Source organism: Peromyscus californicus, unplaced genomic scaffold (assembly GCF_007827085.1).
Source record: "Peromyscus californicus insignis strain IS unplaced genomic scaffold, ASM782708v3 Scaffold_1__1_contigs__length_55948999, whole genome shotgun sequence".
NCBI lineage: Eukaryota > Metazoa > Chordata > Mammalia > Rodentia > Cricetidae > Peromyscus > Peromyscus californicus.
Genome location: NW_026294492.1, coordinates 35,957,695 through 35,985,055, shown reverse-complemented (window position 1 = coordinate 35,985,055; position 27,361 = coordinate 35,957,695). Strand labels below are relative to the sequence as shown.

At 42.5% G+C, this 27,361-nt stretch overlaps 1 protein-coding gene across 1 annotated transcript in view; it reads left to right on the top strand.

The window, feature by feature from the left end:
- The window catches only part of Srbd1 (S1 RNA binding domain 1), a 184,798-nt gene that overhangs the window by 134,098 nt on the left and 23,339 nt on the right, over nt 1-27,361 (top strand). The window contains exons 17-18 of the mRNA XM_052746467.1: nt 24,483-24,589; nt 26,053-26,229. Coding sequence (XP_052602427.1) covers nt 24,483-24,589; nt 26,053-26,229 — 284 coding nt within the window. The remainder of the gene's footprint in view (nt 1-24,482; nt 24,590-26,052; nt 26,230-27,361) is intronic.

The following is a 27,361-nucleotide window of genomic DNA, read 5'->3' as shown; positions in this document are numbered from 1 at the left end:
GGTATTGTTCTTTATACTCTCATTAACCAGTATCCTGTTACTTAATTTTTAACTGACTGTTGTACAATGTGTGTTGAGATATAGAGAAGAAACAAAGCTTTTTACAGCAAAAAACCTGATATGCATGTTATGTCTCTACTAAGGAACAGTGTGCTTACTCCGTATGTAAAGTGATGTTAGCTTTAAATTTGTATGGTGCGGTATATTGAGAATCATAACCTGGACAGCAAGCAAGCTCTCTGGTAATCCTTTGATATATTACCACCACCAAAGCTTTGTGTGCCTAATGCCTGTTATCAAAAATGCATACTTAGTATTCCTGTTGGGTTTTCTTTTGGCAAAAGAAGCTGTTTTGTAGATTCTGGTTAGAAGGAGAAAATTGGCTTCTCTGTGGAACAAAACATAAGTATGTTCCAAAATTTGCAACAACCTCATGAAGGCTAAGTCACTTCTTTTCCAAGCCCCATTTCAGAAATGTGACACACCCTTTTAAAAGTAATTATTTACAAATCATGGGGAAAGGTGGCGTTGGGGGTGGGGTAAGGGGGTGCCCTCTGAAGTGATCTCTGCTGTAGACTGTATAAAGAGTTTAATATAAGAGTATTAAAGTATCCCACTCAGTACATGGGAAATTAGGGAGAAGGAAACGGCACCTGTCTACCCTGGTGGAGAGTTATGGGAGGTGTGTAAATGTTTGGTGTGCTGAAAATATTTTACTTTCATGCTTGAATGATAGTTTCACTAGATACAGACATTCGGATTGAAAATAATTTTTCCTTAGAGATTTTCCTGCACACATTCTGTTATCTACCATCAGTCATATCCATGGTGATTTGATTTGCATTTCCCTTGAAGAGTAATCTGTACTTGGAACTTCTGAAATTTGTTGTTGCTTGTGGTGGTTTGAATGAGAATGCCCCCCCCCAAGCTCAAATATTTGAATACTTGGTCCTCAGTTGGTAGAACTGTTTGGAAATGATTAAGATGTATGGCTTTGTTGGAGGAGGTATGTCCCAAGGGAAAGGGGATTGGTCTTTGAGGTTTCAAAAGCCCATGCCATTCCCAGTTAGCTCACTCGTGCTCCCCCTGACACACACTGTATGCTTTTGGATAGATATGTGAGCTCTCAGCTACTGCTCTACGCCTGCTGCCATGCTCCCTGCCATAATGGTCATGGACTCACCCTAAACTGTAAACAGGTCTAGTAAACTTATTCTTCTATAAGTTGTGTTGGTCATGGTGTCTCTTCACAGTGGAAAAATACCTTAGACTAGAGCTGGTACCAGGGTATGGGCGATTGCTGTCACAGCCCTGACCATGCTATTTTTTGGATTAATGTGGAAGACTTTAGGACTTTGGATTAGGAAAGCAGTTGAATGCTATATGTGGGTACCTGGAAGACAATAGCACTGAGAGCAATAAGGACTATGGAAGCCTGGCTCAGGAGGTTTTGATGGGAACTGTAGTAGAATATTATTTTAAGGTGTTTTGTTTATTACTTCTGTTTATGTTGAATTTGTTGAACTCTGTGAAGCTGTGTTACTGTGCCTGTCTAACATAACTGATGGTCTAATAAATAGCTGAACAGCCAATAGCAAGGCAGGAGAAAGGATAGGCAGGGCTGGGAGAGAGAGAATATATAGAAGGAGAAATCTGGGAGGAGAAAGAAGAAAAGAGATGGAGTAAAAGGAGGAAGTAGCTAGCGAAGGAGGAGAACTCCAGGGGCCAGCCAGCCAGCTACACAGCAAGCCACAGAGTAAGAGTATGATTTACAGGGGCTGGAGAGATGGCTCAGTGGTTAAGAGCACTGACTGCTCTTCCAGAGGTCCTGAGTTCAATTCCCAGCAACCACATGGTGGCTCACAACCATCTGTAATGAGATCTGGTGCCCTCTTCTGGCCTGCAGACATACATGTGTACAGAAGGTTGTATACATAATAAATAAATAAATCTTAAAAAAAAAAAGAGTAAGATTTACAGAAGTAAGAGAACGGGAAAACCCCAGAAGCAAAAGACAGATGGGTTACTCTAAAGTTAAGAAAAGCTGGCAAGAAACTAAGCCATGGTAAGGCCAGGCATTCATAAGTAATAATAAGCTTCCATGTGTGATTTATTTGGGAGCTGGGTGCTGGACCCCCCAAACAGAGCAAAAATAAACAACAGGGAACAATGTTAGCAACTGGACTAGAGACCAGTCTGGATGTTTTGGCTGCTTTTTGCGCTTGTTCTAAGAATCTGCCTGAGGCTAAGTTGAAGAGTTTTAGACTAATTTTATTGCCAGAGATTTCAAAATATCCTAAATTTGACTGTCACTTTTGAATTAGTGATGACTCCTATGCAGGTTTACAATGAAAATGAGCAAGTGGAGCAAAAAGACGTGTAAAATGAACAGTTTGAGGAAAAAAGGAATATCAGGAAATTTAATGTTGGAGTCAAGGCTTGTGCTGACCAAAAAAAAAAAAAAAAAAAAAAAAAGAGGTCAAATGCCAGTAAAAGGGAGTGGTGATCTTGGAGTGAGACCCCACCCAGCTAATCCTGCATTATATGAAAAGAGCTAAGGAATTATCTGTTCCTAAAGAGCATCAACAAAGGGAACTATATGCAAATGTAGTTCAGGAAGGGGCCAGATTTCATTCCAGTGAGACAGCTGAACTTGGCTGAATAGGCTGTGTGGTTCTGATTTTGGAGTTATGTAGGATACAGGAGGAAAGCGATTGTGGAATCTTCCTCCACGGTTAAGGAAAGCCATTGAGACCAGGTAGATGGCAGGGGAATCTTGCTTGGAGACCCAGAGGGGCCATTGTGTGAAGCTGTGAAAGTGAAGCCTGATCATGTTAGAGATCTCAAGATGTTAGAGATGCCAGACCTGTGAGATAAGTGCCAAGGAAAACTGAGTACAGGAAATGCAACCAGCCCAAGAGAGAAAAAGTGTGTTACAGTCAGCAAAAGGGCAGAGACATGAGACGTGGAATTTGCCCTGCTGAGTTTTGTTCTTGCTTTAGTCAAGTAGTTCCTTACTGTGCCCTTTTAGAATTGTAATGTATATTCTGTGCTCTTGTGTGTTGGAAATGTGTGATCTACTTTTTGGTGTTACAGGGATTTACAGTCTTGAGTTTCAGAAGAGACTTTGGACTTGTAAACTGGGTTGAGACTGAAAGTCTATGAGGACCTTTGAAGTTGGACTAAATACATTTTGCATTATGATGTGGCCATAAGCCTATGGGGGGCCAGGGAGCAGGGTGTGATGGTTTGAGTTAGAATGGCTCCCATAGGCTCATGTATTTGAATACTTGGTCCCCGGTTGGTGGAACTTTTCAGGAAGGATTAGAAGGTGTGACCTTAGAGGTAGTGTGTCATGGGAGGATGGGCTTTGAGGTTTCAAATACTCATGCCATTCCCAGTTAGTGTCTGTCCACCTCATGCTTGTGGATGGAGATGTGAACTCTGGGCTACTGCTCTAGCAGCATGGCTGCCTGCTGCCATGCTCCCTTCCATGGTGGTGACGGACTTACCCTCCGAAACTATAAACTTTTTCTTCCATGAGCTGCTTTGGTCATGGTGTGTCTTCACAGCCATATCACCGTGAATGAGACATTGCTGCTGCTCTTTGTACCTTGTCATTACCTTGTCTTTTTCCATTTGATGGGATGCATACTTCTTTGGGGACTCTCAGAATCTGACAGTGTCCTTTCTGGGAAGTTATCTTTTGCTGTAGTTATGGGCACTGTTTTCATATGGTCTAACTCTACTAAGTTGGATATGGATGTGCTTTGTCTCTCTCCTTTTTACAAATAAATGTTTAACTATTGGTTTGTGGTAGTGGTATTGATATTCTTAGGGAGCCCTTCAGCTTTTCGTCTAATAGCTTTATTTTGGTAATCCTATTTCTAATTTTTAAAAATATATTCTTGAGTTCTACTCCCTCTTTTTGATGTTCTCATTTTTTAACTATAATATTATATTTAATTTTCCCTTCTCCCTATTATCTTGATGTCTCTTAGAATGAAGATATTTCTCAGCTTTTTATGGGAGTCTGGTATTCTCTTCCAATTTAAAAATCCAGTCATTGGTGAATAGATGTAGTACTAAAATGACTCCTGCTATACCCATAGATCAGTGTATCTCTCATCCCTCTTTGGAGAAACTTCTTCCTGTAGATGGTAATTAGCATGAACCTCAACTGGTCAACATACGGAGAATAAGGAACTGTGAGAAAGGCTCAACCCTAAAGAGGGTGTGTGTATCACTCCCCATCCCTACAGAGACTCAGGGATCTTCTTGGAAGATTTCGAGAGCCAGACATGGTAGATGGCTTCCAGGAAACAGTGTCATTTGGACACAACAAGCTGACTATACATGTGACCTCACAGCAGCTGTGACAACATAGATGAGAGCTAGGCACGCTCAGGCCAGACCAAATCCCAGCACTAGCTGAGGAGCTGTTGGCATTTGGTAGCTGCTGGGAGACAGGGAATTGGTTCTCTTTAAAGTGTAATCGCTGGTAGGTCACACTCCAGGGCAGGCCCCATTCCCATGAGTAGTTTGACACCACAAATTAGACTCGATGGTTTGTTTGTCTTTGTTTTTCTTTCCTTTTTTTTTTTTTTTTTTAAGAAAATGAAAACTCAAAGTTAAAGTAGAAAGATGAGGATGAATCTAGGAGGAGTTGGGGGAGAGGAGATGAATATGATCAAAATACGTTATGTGAAATTCCCGAAGAATTAACAGTCATCCAAAGCGGACAAGAGCTCTGATTTATATAGCAGGGCTCACTTCATTAGTAGGCTCTACTTTACCAGGATCTTAGGGGAAAGTGTCTACCTGCCACATTGAGGAGGACTTTTTCTGATGGCTTTATAGGTCCTCCTTAGTGGAAAAAAAAAAGTGTGTGTGTATGCGCTTGCATCCCCATTCCTCTTAGATGGAGGAAGGTGGAATAAATATTTCACATACTGCTTGGGATAAGTTCTGTGGGTGGCCTGGTTGAGCAGCGCTCCTGCTGAGATTCATGCCTTAGTTGGAAAGAGGATCTTTGATAAGTATCTTGTTAGAATAAGGCCATAATACATTAGCATGGGCCCTGATCTAGTGACCAGTGCCCTTATGAGAACAAAGTCCTCCTGACACATAGACAGAGAATACCGTGTACAGAAGACAGGGACTGGAATGGTCCCTATGAGGATCATCATGTTTCCTTGGCTACTATTCCAACACTGCACAAAGGCTGGACTCCTGTGTGAAGCCAATCCAGTAGGAATCAGTCTTTGGCCTGTTGGTTCTTACCCTCCTTGGAAGGCAACCATTATATGGCCTGACTTTGAATAAATGCCCCGGTCTTACCCAGTATGGCCTCTGACAACATCCCAAGCCAGAGCTCTGGAGAGCATCTACCTGGTGTAGAAAGCTCCTTCTCAACTCTATTCCCACTGTGAATGTGCAAGCTGCAACTTCCTTCTTAAGGCACTTAGTGCTGAGGACCTGAAGCAAACGTTTGTCCTGTGCTGTTGACATTTTCTAGTGGCAGCTGTACCGTAGTGGATTGGGCGAGGAAAACAAACCCTGGTGTAGCACGAATCTTAAAAGTTCTTATTAATAAAAACAAACTCGGGCCAGATATTGGGGTGAATGCTGGAAGATCAGAGAAGCAGAACAAGCCACAGCCACCTCACCTTGCCATTTCCTCAGACTGGAAGCCTCTGAGTCCTCATCCAGAATGAATCTCAGCTGAACTGTGCTGCTCCAAAGCCTGAAAGCTTAACCAGGCCAAATGCTTCTAGTTCCTGGTCCTCACGCCTTAAATACCTTTCTGCTTTCTGCCATCACTTCCTGGGATTAAAGGCATGAGTCACCGTGCCTGGCTGTTTCCAGTGTGGCTTTGAACTCACAGAGATCCAGATGGATCTCTGCCTCCAGAATGCTAGGATTAAAGGTGTGAGTGCCACCATTTTCTGGCCTCTATGTCTGTCTAGTGGCTGTTCTGTTCTCTGACCCCAGATAAATTTATTAAGGTGCACAATATATTGGGAAACACAATACCACCACACCCTGGTACTTTGTGTCCTTGTTCTCCTGCATGTTTTCTTCAGCTTCACTGGAGGAAAGGTCTAGAGCTTCCATCTTGAAATGTAGTCCTTGCCCAGATGGTTTATAGGTGAGTTATCTCAGTGGTTGAGGATTTTGTCTGATGCCTGGTAAGAGCCACGTTAAAAGCAGGCATTGCCCAGGCATGGTTTAAGTCACCGACAGTGAGTGGCTTTTTTCATGTCCATGCATTGGTTTCTTTCATGCCTTTCTAACTTGGGTTTTGTGTCTTAACTAGTGCTTACTCCTTCTCTGGTTTCTCTTTACCCTCAAAAGGTATGGCTTCTGTAATTTCACATTGTAGAGAGAAACCCGCCTCCCTGTGACCCCTAACCTATGCAGTAAATCCTCCAAAATGAATTTGAGTTCTTTCTGATCTGTGCCCACGTGACTCTCCTCAAGACTCCATTATTAGACTCTGACAGCCTTTTAAATTTGTAAGTGCCACAAGTATGTCACCAGAGACTAATGGGTAAAAAGAGAACTCCTTCCCAGAGAGGATATGGGTAGAATATTTCAAGTGGCAGATCTGCATCAATAATGTTCATGTTTATGAGGTGTTGAAAAGCATGGAAGTCTTAAGCCAGAATCATGTTCAGCTGAGTCCCAGAAATTTTGACCTCAGAAACCAAGATACATTCCATTTATTCCAACAAATGTTTGTCAAGTCTTTTGTAACTGTTTGAAAGACAATTGTCATTCTTTAGAGCCCTAAACATTGGTGGTTTTGCTAGAACATCAGTTAAAAGCAGCAGAAGCACTGTCTTTTGTGCCCAAGGTGGCTTTTCTCTTGCTCTGAGTTCCTAGAACGAAGAGCCAATTTGCTCTGTGCTTTTACTTTTATTTTTCTTTGTCCTCTGGCAATATTTTTTAAAATTTATTACACACATATTTGTGTGTGTGTGTGTGTGTGTGTGTGTGTGTGTGTGTGTGTGTGCATCCGCACACATGTGGAGGTCAGAGCACAGTTTGCAGGAGTTAGCTTTCCCTTTCCATGTGTGTGTTGCTAGGGTTTTTCTGCCTGGCCCACAGTCAGGACAAACTCTCTCACCCGCCAGTCCCACAGTCACTCAGACCCGACCAAGTAAACACAGAGACTTATATTGGTTACAAACTGTATGGCCATGGCAGGCTTCTTGCTAACTGTTCTTACAGCTTAAATTAATCCATTATTAATCTATACCTTGCCACGTGGCTTGTGGCTTACCGGTACTTTACATCTTCCTTGTCCTGATGGTGGCTGGCAGTGTCTCCCTCACCCAGCTTCCTGTTCTCTCAATTCTCCTCTCTGTTAGTCCCGCCTATACTTCCTGCCTGGCCACTGGCCAAATCAGTGATTTATTTATTGACCAATCAGCAACACATTTGACATACAGACCATCCCACAGCACTTCCCCTTTTCTTTTCTTAAAAAGGAAGGTTTTAACCTTTACACATCTCCAAAGTCAGTTTGGTATATTTGGGAATTTGGGCGTAGCTTCTCTTACTACTTCCTGCTGGAGGGGGGCCACGTTGGGCGCCAAATGTAGATGTAACCAACCGTCTTATTAAATAAGAAACACAGAGCCGATTCAGAAAAGAAAGCCAAGAGGTCAGAGCTAAGAATCTCACCCTTCCTGATTCAGCGATCCTCTTCAGCCAAGAGAGCTCTCCGAAAGGGGACCTACTTCCTGTGTGTGTATGTCTTTATAGTCTTTCTGTTCTGCCTTCTCATTGGTTGTAAACCCAAACATGTGACTGCCTCGTCACTGCCTGTATGTACCGCCCTCCAGGTCCTTAAAGGCGTTCGCCACCGCCGCCACGCACTTGCTATGGCTCTAATAGCTCTGACCCCCAGACAACTTTATTTATTAACATACAATTAAAATCACATTTCAGTACAAGTAAAATACCACCACAATGTGTGGGTCCTGGGGATCAAATTCAGGCCATGGGGATTTGTGGCCTGCACCTCTGACACAGCCATCTTCCCAGCCACTCTGACAATATTTTTGAGAAAATTTGCATCATTCTTTCTGATTGATTTCTGGCCTTGTTTTTATGTCAGAAGTTTGTGTTTCCTGTGCAGTGAGTAGCCACAGAGCAAGGACCTTTTTTTTTTTTTTTTTTTTAACTGATACCAAGAATTGCTTCTGCTTTCAGGCAGAAGATGTTAGTGTGTTTGGGAGACTGAGAAGTACATTTGGGGGAAATTTGGAAAAACATAAGGGAAATCACCCTGAATATGATGCCAAGTAGCATGTTTATTTTTGCTATTTTTAACAAAGAGGATAAGAACTTCTAAAAATTACTGTATTTTTGTCTTTGTATTGGCATAATCTTTGATGTTTTTCTTGAAAACTGCTAACAAAAAGAACTAGTTAAAAACGAAGCCATCATAAAATTTCCCTGAGAAATAAAGTTCTTAGGAAGAAGGAAAAGGAAAGGAGAGAACAAAGAAAAACATGATTTAAAAACTTAGTATAAGTTCACACCATTGCAAGCCTTACAGTTGTCCATACCGTAGATGCTAACAAGCTTATCTCTTTCCAAGGCTTCCAGGAGGGGTTGCCTAGATAGTGGAATAGCATGGTGATTTCATGGGGCAAACTTCCCATTACATAAAAAAGCATTGTTATACAAGTTGATAAGATGACAGGTTTCTTGAACCTACTACAGTGAAGCCACTGAAGCCACCACAATGAAGGGTGAAAAAGAGAAGCTAATTCTTAGGACGTCCCTAAGTGGGGGTGAGATGATTCTTCTCCCATTATACAGCTGATGACACTGTGTTAAAGAGTGTTTCACTTACTCTTTCTTACTAGGCTTCATTTTAATTTATGTAATAATAGGGTGGCAGGAACTCTCTGGCAGCTAAGTCAAGCAGCTCAGAAAGCTGGAGGCCAGCCTGGGCAGCTTAGCAAGGCTCTGCACAGAATGGAGAGAGGAAAGGTGGGGGATAGCTCGTGAAAGAGTGCTGGTGCTCCGTCTTCCAGCTGCTTGAGTTCAGATGACTGCACCACTCCTTAGAGACCATTACAGACTGTAAGATGTTAGCATCGAGAAAGACATCTAAGGACTGGTAAGCCCATCCCTCTTATCTAAAGAAGTTAAAATCTCGTTAAGTGACTTGTCCACCACTAGTTAATGTTCTCTTACCTTCTGTGCTTTGTATCTGCTGCACAGCAGCAGGTTCTAGGTGTTTTATTTCATGGACTAGTAACATCTCAAAGTCTTTGGTGGCCTCCAGTGGCCAGGATACTTGTCTGAGATCCCTGACTCCTGGTATTCACACCCTGATCTTGTCTCTTCCTCCACTGTACCAGTCTTTCTACCCAGTACTTCATCGGGAAGTGGTGATGTGTTTCTGAGACCCAGTTATCCAAGATAATCTCGACCTCAGTTAACACCGCTTTCATCCTTCCTCATGGCTCCCTCACTGGGGAGGAGGCTCCCAAGTCATGTGCAGTGACCTGCATGGTGAGGACTGGTGCCTGGATGGCGGCGGCGGCAACCTCTGGGGAACTTCTTGCCCACAATTACGTAAATGAGCCATCTAGCAAGGAACCTTTCGCCTGACTGTCACTGCACCTTGACGGAAAGCTCACAGGACCCTCCTGAGAGGCTCTGTCTGCTAAGCCTTCTGTCCTGAGAAAAGAAGCACTTGCTGTGAGTGGCTGGGCTTCGTTCGGTGGTTTGTTACACAGGAGTACATAACTGAGGCAGAGGGGCTGTGGAGATCTGATGCATTTCCAAAGTTTTCCCTTGTTTGAGAAAAAGAAAAAGGACCGTCTTCGCATCAAAATAGCAGGGATGTCATAATTACACAGTAAATGACAGTTATTTACAGGGAAATTGTCTTGTTGAAAAACTTGTCCCACTGTTCTTTTTTCTGTTTTTCTATTGAGCACTGACAACTTTCTCATCAGCTGGCATTTACTTCATGCTGAGTTTCAGTTGATGACTTCCACCTTTGCCCTTGGTTTATCCTCAGTTATTTTCTAGATAAAGGACAAGACTGTTGTCTTTTGAACTAAACCAAGTAGTAGTGTTTCCTCTTCTTGTGACGGAAGATGTGGTTCCTTCCCCATGAAGACACTGTGATTGTGGTGTGCAGGTTCTCTTCTTTGTGACTAACCCGAAAATCTGAGATCTTACAAAGACCCTTGGACATTACAAATTTCTGTTTTTTCCAATTTTATTTGGATTATGTATTGTCTTATTTTTTAGACAGAGTCTCACTGTGTAGCCCTGACTGTCCTGGAACTCGATTTGTAAACCATGATGCCTTGAACTCACAGAGATCTGCCTGTCTCTTCCTTGAGTTCTGGGATTAAAGGTGTGCACCACATCCCCTTTTCATTTTTTAAAAGGCAGTTGTTTAAAAATCAAATTTAGAAATCTCATCAAGACGTGTAATTACTCAGAAAGAGAAAGACCAACAAACAAACCCCAGTTGTGAGACACTTTTCTTCCTCTTTCTCCCTGGCTCTGCTGTGGGCACCGTACATGTTCACCTCCATATACATGGTTCCTCTGTGAAGGAACCTACCAGCAATGGAAATGGCCCAAAGTAGTCATTTCCTTGGAGGAAGAAATACATCTGTCATTCATCGCTGAGTTGCTTAGGTGGCTAATCATAATTATTTTCAGTGTGTCAGAGAAAATGGTACAGTTGATCCTTCTTAGTGACGAAGGATAGAAAAATTAGAGGGAAGGAGACAGGAGAAAGTAAATTATAGTTTTATGATAGATCAGACTAGTACCCTGTCAAAGCAAGTTGCCATGTCGTTTCTTTAGAAATCACTTCTCTTTCTTTTTCTCCTAAAATTGTGCACAGCTGCCACTTAGGTAAGATTTGTAATACAGAATTTTAAAGGTTTATCTATCATAACCTTTAGTCATAGCAAGTCTTATGAGTAGAAAATACTATAACAAAAAGGTATTCTGATGATTATTTTTAAAACTTGCCCTTAAAAATTATAAGCTAGGTAAAGTCAGTGAGTTTGCTTTGTAACTGAAGCAAAAAGGCTGGGGTCTCTGAGTCCTGTATAGGGACATAGTGTTTAAAGGCTTGGGCTCTGGAGGGGGGGCCTTTGTCTTCAGCAACATTGCCAGTATGAACATAGACTATTTACCTAGCCCTCCTGTGCCTCAGTTGCTTTTTCTATAACATGGAAAAATCATGTTTCCTACACTACAGCATTGTGGGGATGAGTTCAGACAGTGTTCTAAGATTGTACACATCTACTAGTAACCAGTGTTAGTGTTTTCTAGATTTTTACTTAAAATGGGTCGTCTCTGAAGACTTGAGTGAACTTGGCAGCCTTGTGTGGGTTCCCTGCAGCACTTTGCCTTCTGCTCCTCATGTGAACAACAACTGAGCAGAATGATGGATCGTAGGGAAATCCAGCCCTGGCACAGTCACTTACAGAGTGCCTGCCATTACAGATCAGGCGCCTGGTCCAGTGGCTGCCACTGGACGTGTGAAACAACTCTGGAGGCTGTGCTTTATAAAAGAGTAGAATGCCACCTCCTTTCCTTCTTTCACAGATGGATTTTTCAGAATCATTTGCACATAACAACTGTAGGAAAAGTTGTACTCAGGGTTTTGGTGACTTTCTCGCTTACAGAGTGTACATTTCCACTTTGGTCCCTCGATGCTCTGGACTCTTGTCCTGCTATACTGCGCCTCCTTCTAAGACTTCCTTATGTTCTTCCCATTTGCAGGACAGGTGGTCCATCCTTTACATCTCTGAACTCCTAACCTAAATACCCACTACCTATAGCTTGTAAGTTTGAGATCTAATAGGCATCCCAGACTTATGCCTAAAAGAGAACTCAGCCCCCCCCCAGTTGAACACATCCACCCAATTAGTAAAACTGTAAACCTCATTAAAACTTCGCTATATTAAAAACCTGAGACCAGCCTCAGCTCTTCCTAGAGGCCACCCACAACTCCTTGCCACCTAGGTGACTGCTTATTTCATCAACATTAGATCATTGTCTTTACTCCATAATGTCACCTCATCCTAGGAAAGACAGCCACATGCTACTCAGAAGCAAACCATGGCTCTTTCTCATAATCCAGAGGACTCAGTTACAGGCGGTGAGTGTCACTGAAAGTCGCCTTGGGAGTTTTGGTTTCCTTAGTGGTGGCCTGTGACTACGTGGGGTTTGTTGGTTTGTTTTCCTTTCGCAGTGCTGGGATGGAACTCAGGTCCTCATGAAAGCAAGGCATGCTCTCTTTCTAAGTGACGCCCTAGTCCTCCGTGTGGCTTGTAGACAGCGAGGCTTGCTATTGCTTCTGTTAGAATGAACTGTGCTGATCTCTTAATCTTCCATTCAGAACAGCACATGCTCCTGACAGTTCTGCCTCTGTGACCCAGACAGTAGTGTTAGAGTGCCCACTGTGTTCCTGTCCCTTTTGTTTCTTCTCGGTGTCAGGAAAACAAGGGAGCCTCTCCAACAAAACCAGAAATCAACTGCAAATTCATCTTAAAAACCAAACTTACAACAGTCTGCTCTAAACTGAGCCTCACACTGATAAAATAGTCTCCTTGGTGGTTTGAATGAATGCAGTGAATGAGTATCTGAGCCTAACGTGGCTGATCCGTGAAGACAGTGTTCAGTCCTTATTTCCGAGGAGGTGGGAACATCTCTATTCCTTTTCTAAATTCTAGAGCATCTCTGCCCTTCCCCCAGGCCATCACTCTGTGGGACAAACAAATGGGTATGGTTTTGCCTGATCGTGTCATGACCCATGGAGATAATTCTGGGAAAGGGTTAATTGTCAGACATGAACTGTCAAAGGAAGGAAAAGAGGAAAAGACAACATGGTCTTCTTACCCTGCTCTTGCTTTGCTGGAGCTTGATGTCAAGAGTAGTCATGAACTGCAGACTCTCCTGCCCTGGCCCCCTGACACACTATGCCCAGCAGAAGAATGGGTATAAATGCACCACTTCATGTCAGAAACCAGACTATCTCCACACCTGCCGGCTGTCTGTCAGGGTCCACAGCTAGTTGACCTGTCTAGCAGTGGCGCTGAGTCAGTTTTACTTCGTATGGGTTGAAATGTCCCTGGCTATGGTAAGGGGTGTCTGTGAATGAGTTCTGAAGGCTGACTTGAGAGCTGGTCAGGTGAGAACTTCGTAGTATTTCTATGTATTTTTGCTCCAGATCTCCCAGTTTCTTTTGTCTCTTGATTTGTGTCAAATTAGTGAAGTTGAAGATGATAAATGCTAGGTGAGTTTAAAGACAGTGTTTAGTTTTCTTGACTTTCCAGGAAACAGACAAGAGGGTTTGCAGGAAAGTACCTGATGTTGTTCTGACTGGGGTGGAAATTAGCAGGAACTCTTTAATCTAGAACCTCACCCAGAAACCGTTCCTCTAAAGACTTGGCAAGTGTGGAATGCAAGGGTCCGTACTCAATCTTAGTATAGTATGTTAGAACATCTTGGGTTTTACTGTAAAACTTTGCTGTGAGTTTGCTGCTGATTGTGCCTGCTAAAGAGCTTTCTTGCCAGGTTGTAGTATAGCACACCTTTAATCTCAGCACTCGGGAGGCAGAGGCAGGTGGATCTCTGTGAGTTCAAGGGCAGCCTGGTCTATAGAGCAAGATTCAGGACAGCCAGAACTTTATATAGAGAAACCTTATCTCGGAAAAAAAAAAAAAGTTTTCTTTCTAATATGCGTTTGGGACATAATACTGCCATACCCTCAAGCTGTTCTAGGGACCAGTATCTCTTCTTACTTGAGACAGCTCTTTTTCTTTAACTTAATTCTCAACTCCTGCCAGAAGGATCCAAAGGCTAAAAGGCAAGAAATTTGCCCCAGTTACCCCCGTTTCTGCAGGTAGCAGGCAGCAAGGCATTAGGAGTGGGGATGCAGGGAGTAGTCTACACGGCTCTCTAAACACAGAAAGCCCTCCTCAGCTCATCTAGTGCTTGATGAAGTACAAATGAAGATGGCAGGGTTCAGTGGGTACCAGGTACACACTTCCCATAGGTGTGCACATGACATGTTCATTCCGCAGAGGAAACCAGAGGGCAGAGTGTTGGAGCCCATTGTTCACTCCTAGCAATGCAGCGTGCTAGGCGAGCTGCAGAATTACTGTAGAGCACATGAAGCCCCTGGGCTCCGTGCTGCCGTGTCAGCTTGGAGAAAGGGGATACACAAGGCAAAGGGAACTTTGCCTTCTGTGTCTATGCTGCAACTCTGGAAATGTGCTGTCGTGGGTCCAGTGCTGGCAACAGCAGCCTTTGGGTTCACTGGGGAAAGTAAGCCATCTTTAGTAATAATAGGCAGAAGCCAGTTGATAGCCAGTGATGTGTGTGGCCGCTTGTGTGTATGGGACATGCATTTGAGAAAGAACATGTGACTTTAGAACTTAGAGGTGTTGTCAGGGATCCTTATTTCCATATTCAAAAACACCAAAACCTTGCATTGGTTCTTTGCAGTCACGGCCACCTTAGGGAGACAGTTCCACTCCAGGCTGTCATAGTGTCTGTGCCTGCAGAGGTTCCCTCTCTCTCCTGTAGTCTCAGATCAGAGTTTCTACATGCTTTTATTTTCAGTTTATTAGAGGAAAAAGTCTCTGTTGTGGCTAAATCTTTTCACTCTCTTTTTTTCCCCTGAAGTTTGCTTTTATGACTAAGCCATAAATCCCTAAAAATAAAGATTTACAGTGGAAATGTCGACTCCTTTGTATTGTGTCGGGTCAAAATCTGTCACTAATTGGTGGGCATTTGTTCATGCCTGTGTCATGAGCCAAGATTATGTTTTAGCTGGGTGGCCACACATGGGGCAGGTAGGTGTGGTCCAGTTCAGATGTGTTAATGCTTTCCTTGTTATGATCAAATAGGTCATACAAAGCGTTGGTTTGAGAAGTCTGTGGGCAAGGCAGGCTTTTAGGATTTATGGGCCTCTCCTGAGCCAGTATTGCCCCTCTCTTTTCTCCCCTGTATCATCCTGTGTCCACTAGGGGACATAAGAGCACCTGCTGCAGGACAGAGTGAAAGCCTGAGTTGGTTAAAATGTAAGCGCTGAACAGTTAGGATAACATGAGAAGACTCTGTTCTTGTTTTCCTGTTCATAAAGAAGCTATAGATTCTGTTTAAATCTGTTACCATGGGGAATTAAAATGAGATGGGAGCAAAGCCGCAGCTGACCAGGCAGCTTGGGCCACCTAACTGCTCCTTTGCTTTGAGTTCTCCAGTCTGGAAGGCTATGACAACCACAATTCTAGCGCTGAAAAGAACAACTTTATGTAGAAGAAAATCCTCTTCAGAGTCAGGGGTGTGGAGTATCTGGAGAGGTCATCTACTGTCAGCCCAGCGGACAAACCCTGGAGAATTCTCCATTTTATACCCAGTCACGTGTTCGAGAGCTGTGAAACCTGAGCTAAAGAGAACAGAGTTGAGTATCAGTGTTCCCTTCTCAACGGTTAGCTTAGAAAGTCAGATCTCTGAGCTCACAGTTTAGAAACTTAGGTTGGAGTGGTGCTTGTTTATAGTTGTGTATGTGCTGTGCACAGGAGGGGAGGCCAGAGGTCAGCATCAGGTGTCTTCTTCCATTGCTTTCTACCTTATTTATTGGGACTGGTTCTCTCATGGAACCAGAGCTCATCAGTTTGGCTAGGCTAGCTGGCCTTGCAAGAGAGCGGCACTACCCAGGCTTTTTCTGTGGGTGCTGGGGACCTGAATTTGGGTCCTCATGCTTACATAGCAGACAGTTGCTGACTTTATTTTAAATTATTTTAAAATTATAACCTGTGTATTAAAAATACAAAGATTTTAAATGATGAAAGACAAATTTGTTATTTATTCAAGCATTTATTTCACTAGACAATAGCATGAGTGTTCATATTGCGAATTAAGGTCTACAGTTGTTTTCTTTCTGTTTTCTCTTCTACCCAGTGCTCCTCTCTTCCTCCTCTCTGGCTTATTTTGGACAGAAAAGTCAAAGAGTTTTTGGTTTCCAACTTTGAATTCTATTGGATTTCGTCTGTATTTCTCTGCATTTTTTCCTCAGTGGTTATGGTGGGGTTGTAATGTGTATCCTTACTGTCTGCAGTGGCCAGCTTACCCCACTGCCCCTCCTGTGTTTTCACAGACATGGGTATGTATGTGTCACCTGTGTGACATATATCTCCAAATACCATGTTGTTGCTTCTGCTTTAAGTGCTCCTTTATCTTTCAGGTCAAGTTAGAATACACACAAACTCATGATTTTATGGGTGTCCACCCATTTCCCGTCTGTTGTCAGTTTTCTTTAGTCAGAAAACCTCCCATTAGCGTTTTTTGTCCTGCAGGTCTGCTGGCAGCGAGTTCTCATTTGTCTGAAAGCACCTTTCTTTTTCCATTATCTTTGAGAGATAAGTTTGAAGTTGACAGGGTTTTTGGGTTTTCTTTCCTTCTACTGCCCTTGGAAGATGTCATGTCTTGGCCCTCTTGTTTCTGATAATTCAGCCATTTCTCCACTGTTCCTCCGTGTACAATGCGCCCTCTCTCTGCCCCGCTCTCTCCGTCCGTCTCCCTGTATGTTCTTCGGGAGTTCGCCTACGACAGTCCGAGGTATAGTTGTCCTACCGTTCTTGAGGTTCAGCATGCTGCTTGAATCTCGAGAATATTTTTCAGAAGAACTGAAAAAATTTTGCTATCAATTGCTCATATTTCTGTTCTGTACACTCTCTGTTCTGATGTTTCCATGACACACACTTCTCCATTTTCATTTCTGTCCTGCAGGTCACTGAGGCTCTGCTGTCTCCACCCCATCCCTTCCTTGTTGTCCTGTTTTTCTGATAGGATAGTATCAACTGATCTATGTGTTCAGCAGTACATTTCTCCTCCAATCCACCTTTAAACTTAATAACTTGGTTTCTCTTTATTTTATTTTACTTCAGATACATTTTTGCAATCTTGTGGTAATTATGCCCCTCTTCTCTTCTATTTCTCATCTGTTTGTTTGCTGGTAATCATATTGGCCTCTTAGTAGCTTAAAGCTTCTTTAGAGTCCTTCTCTGCCATCTGGGCTCCCCATCCTAGGCTGTTGTCTGTTGAATGACTAATGATCTCTGTTACAGATCATATTGGCTCACTTTTTATATACCTACCTGTTTTATTTTATATGGTGGACACAATGCAAACTGTTTTCTGTCGATCAAGTAACTTAGCAGCTGATCAGACCGAATCTGATAGGAATTTTGAGAGGTTTTAGGTTTACAACAAAACTAAGCAGAAACCAGAGGGCTCCCATGTGTTTTCCCCTGCATAGAAGTGCATATTCTCAAACTATTAGCATCCTGCATCATACATAGTAGTGTATTTATTGCAACTGATAAACTGATAATTTAACCATATTGTTAAATTATCACCAAAGTCCATATTTGAGGGTATTTATTCTGTGAATTTGGACATAGGTGCAATGGCGTGTATCTAGTATTCTAAAGTCTTGCAGAATAGTTCTACCACCCTGAGAAGCTGTCTATGCCATGCCAGTTCATTCCACTTTCAGCCAGCCATAAGCACTTTTTCCATTGTTTCTAAAGGCAGCCTTTCCCAGAACATGAATTGGAGTCATCCAGTGGGGTAAACTTTTGAGATTCACTTCTTGTACCTTGGGGATTTGTTCATGTCTTTTCATGATTTGCTAGCTCATTTCTTTTTATTACTGATTAATACGTTACCATCTGGGTGTACTACCACTTACCCATTCGTATACTAAAGAGCATCTTGGTACTTCTAAGTTTTGGAAATTAAATGAACCTGAAATTTTCTGTGTTGATGATGTAAGTTTTCAGTTCATTTGGGTAAGGACCACAGAATAGAATATTTGAATGTTCATACCTATTAATGCTTTGATATGGATTCCCCAAGTGATACAATGTGAAGCTTCTTGCATATGCTTACTTAGCATCTGTGTATCTTTTGTCCATTTTTAATAATTATTATAGAATCTTAAGAGTTTCTTATACTTTTTGTTGTTAGATACAACTTTTTCAAATATTTTCACACAGTGTGTGGCCTGTCTTCCCTTTTTTTTTTTTTTTTTTTTTTTTTGGTACAGTGTCCTTTTCAGAACAGATTTTAAGGTAACAAAGTTGGCTTGTCACTGTATTTATTTCCACTGCATGTCGGGTCACGTAGATTTCTCCCCTGGGATTGTTGAAGAGTTTCAGATTTCACATGTAGGTCCATGATCCACTTTGAATTGGTTTTGAGCCTAGAACATTTTTAATATTTTTCTGTGTCTAGTTGCTATAGCAACAGTTCGTTGAAGAGATGCTCTTTGCTTCAGTGTTGCCTCTGTTCCTTTGTCAAAGATCAGTTCAGTGCACGTACATGGGACTCTTTCTGAGCCTTCTGCTCCTCCAGCCTGGTGTGTTTGTCTGTTTGTTTTTCCCGCTACCACGTTGGTTTTGATGACTGAAGTTTTATAGCAAGTTTGGTCTTGTCAATCCTCTAGTCTTACTTTTGCCTTCAGTATTCTGTTGGCCATTCTGAATCTTGTCTTGTCTGTATAAATTTTAGGACCAACTTGGTATCCCTAAAGGAATGTGCTACAATTTTGACTAGTATTGCTTTGAATTTTATAAATCAAAGTGTGAAGAACTGACATATTGACGATATTGAGTTGTCCTGTCCATGAACATGGAATAGCTTTCACTCACTGAATTCTTCAGTATATTTTGCCAAAGTTTTGTGATTTTCTTCACACACACACACACACACACACACACACACACACACACACACACACGAGGGCAGGGAATATTTGGCTAGGTTTGAACGTAAATTCTTTATTTCTGGACTGCTAAAGTAAATGGTAATGTTTTTTTAATTTCAGGTGTTATTCATTCACTGATTATAGAAATGTGACTGAACTTTTTATTAATAAAACTACCTGTATCCTGCATCTTTCTTGTGATTTCAACAAGAGCAATTTAATTTTTTCCTTTCTGATATACCCCTCTTTTTTTCTTGTTAGCCGGGTCCTAGAGGATAATGTTGAGAAGGGGCATTGGATTTGTTCTTACATTAGTAAGAAACCTAGTTTCTTAACATTAACTATGATGTTAGGTGTAGGTTTTCCTGGTGAGTGCCCTCCGCTCAGATAATATACTTACCACCTTGCCTGTTATCTAATATCAGCTGTCACATAGTAGGTATATATATGACAGGATTTCATGACGCCAGACAGAAAAGTTTCTGGAGATTTGTGAGCTGAATGGAGATTCCCAAAGGTACATTGTGTCCTAGAAACAGAGTGAAGGAATCTCTCTGAACATCTGTGGATACTCATTTGATGCCCTGAAAGGTTAGGCTTTTAAAATGAATCAATTTGTCTTGTGCAGAACAAATAAGTTGTAGTCCCAAGGATTTTTCTGTCAGATTGGCTTGAATAATTGACTCCCACTAAATAGTAAAAGCTCATGCAAGCTGCATGCTTACTGCCGCGTTAGCAAGCAAGTTAGTGGTGCCAGCATCCCTTCCATATGCTTCACCAGGAGGATTTGCCGAGGCTTCCTTCTGTGGTGTGTTTTCTTCTCCTGACCACCGGCCATATTTCAGTCTGTTTCCAGATCCTGAAAATCCCTCTGGTGCTGAAAGACTAGTGCCCTTTGCCATCTTAATCCCAGGGCCCCACAAGCACAGTGAGTCCTTCACCAAACAGTTGGCTCATTTAAAAGCGCAGAACTTCTCAGTGGAGTCGAGTGTCTGTGTTTTAAGGAATGTGCTTATGAAGAGCCCTTGTCCTTGTTCTGCAAAATCACTTGTCTTGTTGCATGTACTAATTCTTTGTGATCGGATAGAGCTAGAACCCGGTGGCTCCAGGCTCTCTGTCCTGTCTGTCACAGGGCCTCTAAAGCCCTTTGTCTTCCCTTCTGTTTTCTCAAATGGTTCCCATTCTCCTGTCTCTTCTTTCATTCATGGGTCACTCACACCCTCCCCTGGATGACTGTCAAACTGCCATGTGTCAATCAAAGCAGAGTAGATGCAAGAGGAGGACATAAGGGGGAAATTTGCCTTGCTTCAACCTGGGTGACTTTTCCTCTTCGTGTGGCGCTATTGTTGTTTCATTGTTTTGTTTTGCACATTAGTTTCTAGCTGTATTTTGTATTTGGGTCATCTTTAAGGGCCAGAAAGGGACCTGAGTGATAGTAAATAAAGACTAAAAGAATACTGTGCCAGAAAACCACACGGGGATAAAATTGAAGTTTAGCATGGGACCTATAAAGTGAAATTTTGTTGCTTTAGAAGCTGAGTCTCCAGTGTTGCATCTGGAAGGGCTTTTTAAAAAAATAGTTGTGAGATAGTTTTGGTGCTTCAGGAGAGAATAAAACAAGCAGTTTGATGAACAATTCTTCAGAAGTTTGTGGTAAAATAATAATAAAAATGTGGATTCTGACCTCCAAAAAGCTGACTAGCATAAATGACCATTTATAATCCTCTTTTAAAATCTCATAAATTTTATGTAAAAATATAATGGCCCAAAAAATATGTCCTTGAATTTGAAGGAGTCTGTTTATACAATTCACATCACTTGCCAAAAAAAATGCAGAGTTGGGTAACTTCTTTCTGAAAATAGAATGGCCCATTTTTCCTGGCACGGGTCCTTGGGGCTTATTAGCAGTCAGTCCTGGGGGCCTCACGTCTTGGACCAGTGAGTGCAGGTAGCGCCATGTGTCATACCTCGGCTTTCAGCAAGTCTCAGCAGAGCTCCGAGAGACTTTGCACGCACATCACTTGGCGGCACTGGCAGCGCCTCGCTCTGTGAGCACAGTGCCTGGGAGAGAGCGGGTAGCTGCAGGCACCTCTGCTTCAGCTGGTGTCAGGGGCACAGTGTGGCACCTTTAGTATTCCCTCCTCCCCAGACAGACGGGAGGATGTTAACCCCTTCCTGAGCAGAAAGGTGGAGGAACTCATCTGCAAAGCCCAGGGATGAGCAGGGACAGCAGTGCTTGTGCGGATTCTTACCTAAGGAGCTGCGGAGGGACACTTTTCAGCCCAACGTTGCCATGGACATTTTTGTAGATGGTATTCTGGTGAAATAGCTGGTCTACTTTGGTTTTCATTCGGTTGGTTGATTTTTTTTTTTTATAAGTCTCATAATATGTCGCTGTGTATTTCTATTTTCTATTATGTATTTCCTGAGGCCCCTGTGGAGGCACTCTTAGATTGTACATGTGAGTACATGTACACATGCAAACAGCACACTCACCCTTAATTCGTATTGCTGTTTCCCGAACAGATTCTCACTGTGAAGATAATATGTGAAGCCATAGAAACACTCTGTCGATTGTTGTGAGAATCCAGTTAGATGATGTTATAAAGCCTTAAGGAATGCCTGACTGTAAAAGTTCAAAGGTGTTTGGTAGTATGCTTCTTGTTTGCATCGCCTCTGTCTTTCTTGCCAGACTTTGAGCCCTATATAAGGCATTTGGTCAGAAAAACGTTAGTGGACTCAGCTCAAAGTGGCTTCAACAGTAAGGAAATCTATTATTCTTTATTAAGCAGTAAGGAAATAGCGTTGCCAGAAACCCAGAGGAGTGAGTCCAGAGCCGGTTCATTCTGGAGCTCCTGTCTTTCTGTGTATACCGTCCTCAGTGAGTTGGCTTCTCTCAAGGCCATCCTATCACATGATGCAAAGCTCCTAATGGTCTGTATTGAGGAATAGTGGTCTCTCATTCTAAGCCCCTAACAGATTTTCCCTCACATCTCATTTAGCATCATTAAATAAATAGAACAGGACTAGTATGGCTGGCTTAGACTATTGCTTTTATTCCTCTGGACCCATCAGAGGAAATGTATTTTGTATTGTCACGTTACCCATCACACATATATTTGAGAATATGCATATGTCACTCTATACAATGAAATCTAATTTTTTTAAATGTCTTGAAAATAATGTAATAACCTCTACCACCTGCTGTGGTTTATATATGAAATACACAGCAAAAGGCACATGTAGTGACAGCTTCATCCCCTGTCTGGGAAGGTCTGAAGACTAGGACCTAAGACCTAACTGGAGGAAGTAGGGAGCACACGGGGGTCATTGGGTGCTGTATCTTGTCCTGGGTCCTTCCCATCTCTCTGTGCTTCCTGATTGCTGTGATGTGAACTGCTTTGCTCTCTCATGTCCTCCCCACCACACTGAGAACTATGAACTGAAACAAATCCTCCTCTAAGCTGTTTATGTCAAGCATTTAACAGCACGGTGATGTAAAGGCGAGTAACACACTATTGTTATAAGATGAGGCATTATAATGTATATTTAGTACCAAAACCACAAATATTAGAAAAGATTTAATGTAGATAGGCTGTTGGTGAATTTTTTCCAGTCCTGAATATGTGAGGGCAGTGTTGTGCAGCTGATTGACACACTCAAGCTTTGTTCATCCACTTCTTAGGTTCACGCTCATTATACCTGGTATAGTAATAGTAATTAATCTGCCTAAGCATCATTAATGTGTCCAGTACTCAATAGAAACTTACAGAAATGCGTGAATAATAGGATTTGGGAATCATTAGAAACCATCTTGGAAGCTGCCTAGCAAAGTGTGTAAAGATAGGTCAGCTAAATTTAGTTTATGATCCCAAGTTGAGTTCTGGATTGGTAAGACAGTTCTTTACAGAATGGTTAGGACACTTCAGAAAACTTGAATGCAGGCTATGCATTAGATAATTTTGTTGTGCCAATAAATTTCTTGCTTTTAATAGTTGTATTGTGAATATGTGTGGCAATGTTCTTGCTGTTTGGAAAACATGCTGGAGTGTCTATTTGATGGAAGACTATAAAGAAGCTCTTTTTACTTGTGTGGACTCTTCTGGAGAGACAAATGTTTATTCACCCCAGAGAGGGCACCAACAACAAACCAAAGCAATGCTTCCACCCAGGCTGAGTGTGGTGAACAGTGAGTTTATTTAAGTAGGCTTACTTTCAGGAGCTTGCCTGATGCCCTAAGTGTGGGTGACAGCTTGCTCGGAGCTGCATGGATGGGACCCCCACTAACCTCGCACATTCCCTCCAAAGACCCTGGGAGCCCAGAGAATTACTACATCAGCTGGGAGGGAAGTGCAAGAAGTGTCTGCAGCCTCGGTGCCCTCTTTAAGATGGTGATGGCATTCTGCTCTGAAGCTAGCAGTACACAGTGATACTTCTTTCTGAATTTGAAATTAAAAGTTTAAACATGTCATGGATGGTTTGCAATCTAAAAATGTGTGTATCTGGTTCTTGAGTTCATGCTTACTGAGTGCATTATATGTATGCATGTAGTAGGGTTTTTTTTCTTTGAAAAGTTAAAAATACCTTTTTTTTTTTTATTCCTAGTCACTACCACAATTATAGGACAATATACCTTATGTATTGAAAAGAAAAGGACAGAGCTACAACAGAGGAAGACCTCAGACATGTACATCTAATTGACACGACATTGCATTAACCAATAGCTCCACCATTTGCACACTGGCTCTCACTGCCCTGAACAAGAAGGGTTCCTGGTTAAACTGCTGTCATTTTTCTCATTTGGTTTGCTAGCATTATGTGCACCTATTTTCATAAGGGGCGGCATTTTCCTGTGGTGTCTTTGTCTGGCTTTGGGGTTAAGTTAATAATGGCCTTGTAGGATGAGGTAAGAAGCTGTCCCTCCTGTAATTTAGGAGATTTTGAGAAGTATTGACAGTAATTATTCTTGGAAATGTTTAGTCACATTCACCAATGAAGTACCTGGACCCAAGGTCTTTTTGTTGGAGGAATTAGAGTTTGAATCCCTTGATAGGTCTGCTCAGGTGTTCTGTTTCATCTTGGGTCAGTTCCTAGGGATTTTGTTAATTTTTTTTACTCCTTTGCAGTTTAATTTATATTGGCTAAACAATGCACTTTTTACATTGTGTAAATGTCTGATTAAGTTTTATGTAAAGTTATATTTAAACCACATAAAATAAACCCTCCATAAAAACTGCCTTGCTTTATGTATTTGATCCACAATGCACTTTTGGTAATAATACTTCGTCCACACCTTTACCAATATTTGGTATTTTCCACCAGTTTTATTTCAGTCTTTCTGGTTGGAATACTCAAAAGTGTTTTTGTTTGTTTTTAAATTGTGAAGTTTTAAAGCTGGCATCTATAAGAGCATCATTACCAAAGATACACCTTCAGTCTATCAGGTTTTTTGTTTTTGTTTTTTTCCTGTTTCCCTTTGTGTGTGGTATATGAACATGTATGCGTGGTTTAGAATGTATGGAAACAGATTCCTTAATTTCAGCTCGGTTACATCTGTTAACAGTGTGCTTAAGAGGAATAAAGGGATTTCCCATGGTGTGTGTTAGTCAACTACCAATAAATATGGGCAGAAATAAAACAGTCTACAAATGGCATCTTCTTCATTTTGATTGCTACATCGTCTTTGTCTTTTCAGCACGATGTATCCCAGACTTTACTCAAGGCAACCCTGGACAGTGTTGTAGAAGAATGTGTCAGCTTTGTGGGGGTGGATATCAACATCTGTTCCGAGGTTCTGTTACGGTGAGACAAGCGTTTAACTTGCTAGCTGAGAGAAGGGGGCATGTGTATAAAGTTGTCCAGCATAGAAAATCTCTAGGTTTATATGTCCCTATAGAATAACCAGAGAGGAAGGTGTCATTTAAGGAAAGAATTGCAAGAGTTCACATTATTATTTTTAGTAGTACACGGCTGAAATGGTTCATGGCAACCACTGATTACATCAATGCTGCTGATTGAACTTAAATAGGGTTAGCATGGAAAAGTGCCGTGGTTTGTAGCTAGAGTTTTCCTGCCTGGCCCAGTCAGGACAAATCTCTGTCACCTGCCAGTCCCACAACTGCTCAGACCCAACCAAGTAAACACAGAGACTTATATTTTTTACAAACTGTATGGCCATGGCAGGCTTCTTGCTAACTGTTCTTACAGCTTAAATTAATCCATTTCTATAAATCTATACCTTGCCACATGGCTCGTGGCTTACTGGCATCTTCACATGCTGTTTGTCATGGTGGCGGCTGGCAGTGTCTCTGACTCAGCCTTCCACTTCCCAGCTTTATTCTCCTCCTTGTCCCGCCTATACTTCCTGCCTAGCCAATGGCCAATCAGTGTTTTATTTATTGACCAATCAGCAACACATTTGCCATACAGAACATCCCACAGCAGTGGTCTGCAGAGTAGATACCCTTCACTAACCTAGTCTCTTACATGCACCTGTCAAAGCTGAAGGTCACCAAAAGGTGAGGGCTTCTGAAGGGTCAAGGTGTGTCATGAGTCACCTGTCAATACTGACTGGCTCTTTTCCTGGCAGTTAGAGAACAGTTCCTGTTTCTCTCCTTTTCCTTTTTTTGGTTCACACTCTTGCTCTGGATGTACAGGTCTGCTGGTGTGCCATGAAGTTCCTGGATCCTTCTCACCAAAACTGTGAGAGTGGGAAATACCTTTCATGTTCTAAGATACTACTTTCCTGCCAAAGCCATGAAAGTCCTAATTCTGTGCTTGGAACTGCGCGGTGGAATTAGTGTCCTCTGTAGTAATAAGTGTTTAATCATAAACAAGCAAACTCCTTATTGATACAGTTTTCACGCCTTTATGCCAACCATGCCATTCACAGAGAAGTTCCTTTCTGTAGTTCAGTGTTGTATATCAATGGACCCAGCAGACCAGAAGATTCTAAAGGACTGCTACATGACGCCCTTCTCCAAGCTGGGCAGAGATTGTTCCGCTTTCACTGGGTCAGGAGATGCAAAGACTGTGAGCCATGCAGAGGAGCGGACACTCTGCTGCTGCCTCAGTTCCCAGCATCACGAGCACCGACGGGCTCGTCCCTGCTGTGCGTTTTCTCCCCTGTCCTTCTGTTGACTAATGGCTGGTAGGGTGTCATTGCAGGTGATGTTCTGGGCCGGTGATTTGGGCCTTCATCTTTTTAGGTGAGAGCTTTTTTTTTTTTTTTTTTTAACTTTTGTTTCTCTTATTTTATTTTTTAGGCATATTGCAGGACTTAATGCCAACAGAGCCAAAAATATTATTGAGTGGCGAGAGAAGAATGGGCCTTTCATCAACCGAGAACAGTTGAAGAAGGTAAAAGGACTTGGTCCAAAATCCTTCCAGCAGTGTGCTGGCTTCATCAGAATCAACCAGGATTACATCCGAACATTCTGCAGGTGATTGTAAAGCTCACGCCTCTGGTGGTGTCACCAGCCTGCTCTGTTGTTATTGTTACCCCCGCCTGCTGACAGCTAAGTTCGAGATGCCCATTGTCCGTTCACTCACCCCACAGGGGCTGATGATGCTCGGTGCTCGGCTGGGAATACAGTGGTCCACAAGGCAGAAAATCGCCTGTTCTCAGGGCATCATATTTTAATGCTTGGAAAGGACAATAAGCCAACTAGTCAAACAAGTAGATTCAGATGGTAACTAAGTGCTGTAAAAATGAAGGGATTTGGCACTGTCCTAGGGGGCCAAGCAGCTGCTTTAGTTATATTACGTATTAGACAATTATTTGAGCAAAGTGAAAGGGCCAGCTGCACAGGGATTAGTGCAAGTGTCCAGTGTGAGAAGATTGGTGGCAGGGCGGGTGTGATGTGTTCACAAACAAGGCTCAATTGCGTGACTGCAGCATGCAGGGGAAGGAGAGGGAACCACGTGACTGCAGCATGCAGCGCAGGAGAGGTAGAGACTTGATGTATCCACACCGCACTGCTGACTTCACACTGGCCACCGTCAGCAGTCGTGTGGACTGAATCGAATCCTTCCCTTCTAGTCCAAGTTGCCCAAAAACAAAGAAATTGGATAAACTTGGTAGCCTTTATGGACATGAAGGAATGAATAGCCTTTATGCTTCTGTTCCTCTGGGAACTCCTGCTTCACTTATGCATAAGTTTTTCTCTCCACTATTGGTGTAATTATTAAGGCCACTCCACGTAGTTAAAAGGAGATTTATTTAATGGCGTAACTTACAAGTTAAGGGATAGGTAGGTCGCGGGGTCTGGGGAAGGTGTATCGCAGTCCAGCGGTGTTCTCTGGAGCTCTGCTTGGCCCACTTCCACCATCCAGGGTCCTGGAACAGAGAGGGAGTGCTGGCCCATCCAGATCTCAGGTCTCCAGGCGCCTCCCTTGGCCCTGCCTTGTAGGCGTGACAGTTGCCGAAGCCTCAATGGCGGTTGGAACTTCCAGATCAAAGCTGGAATGGCTGCCCACTACACTCCACAAAATTGTAATAAAGGCCATGCAGAAACAGTTTCATTCTGGGGTGGGTTAAGCGAATGTCAGCCCCACATGATGGTAGATTGCATT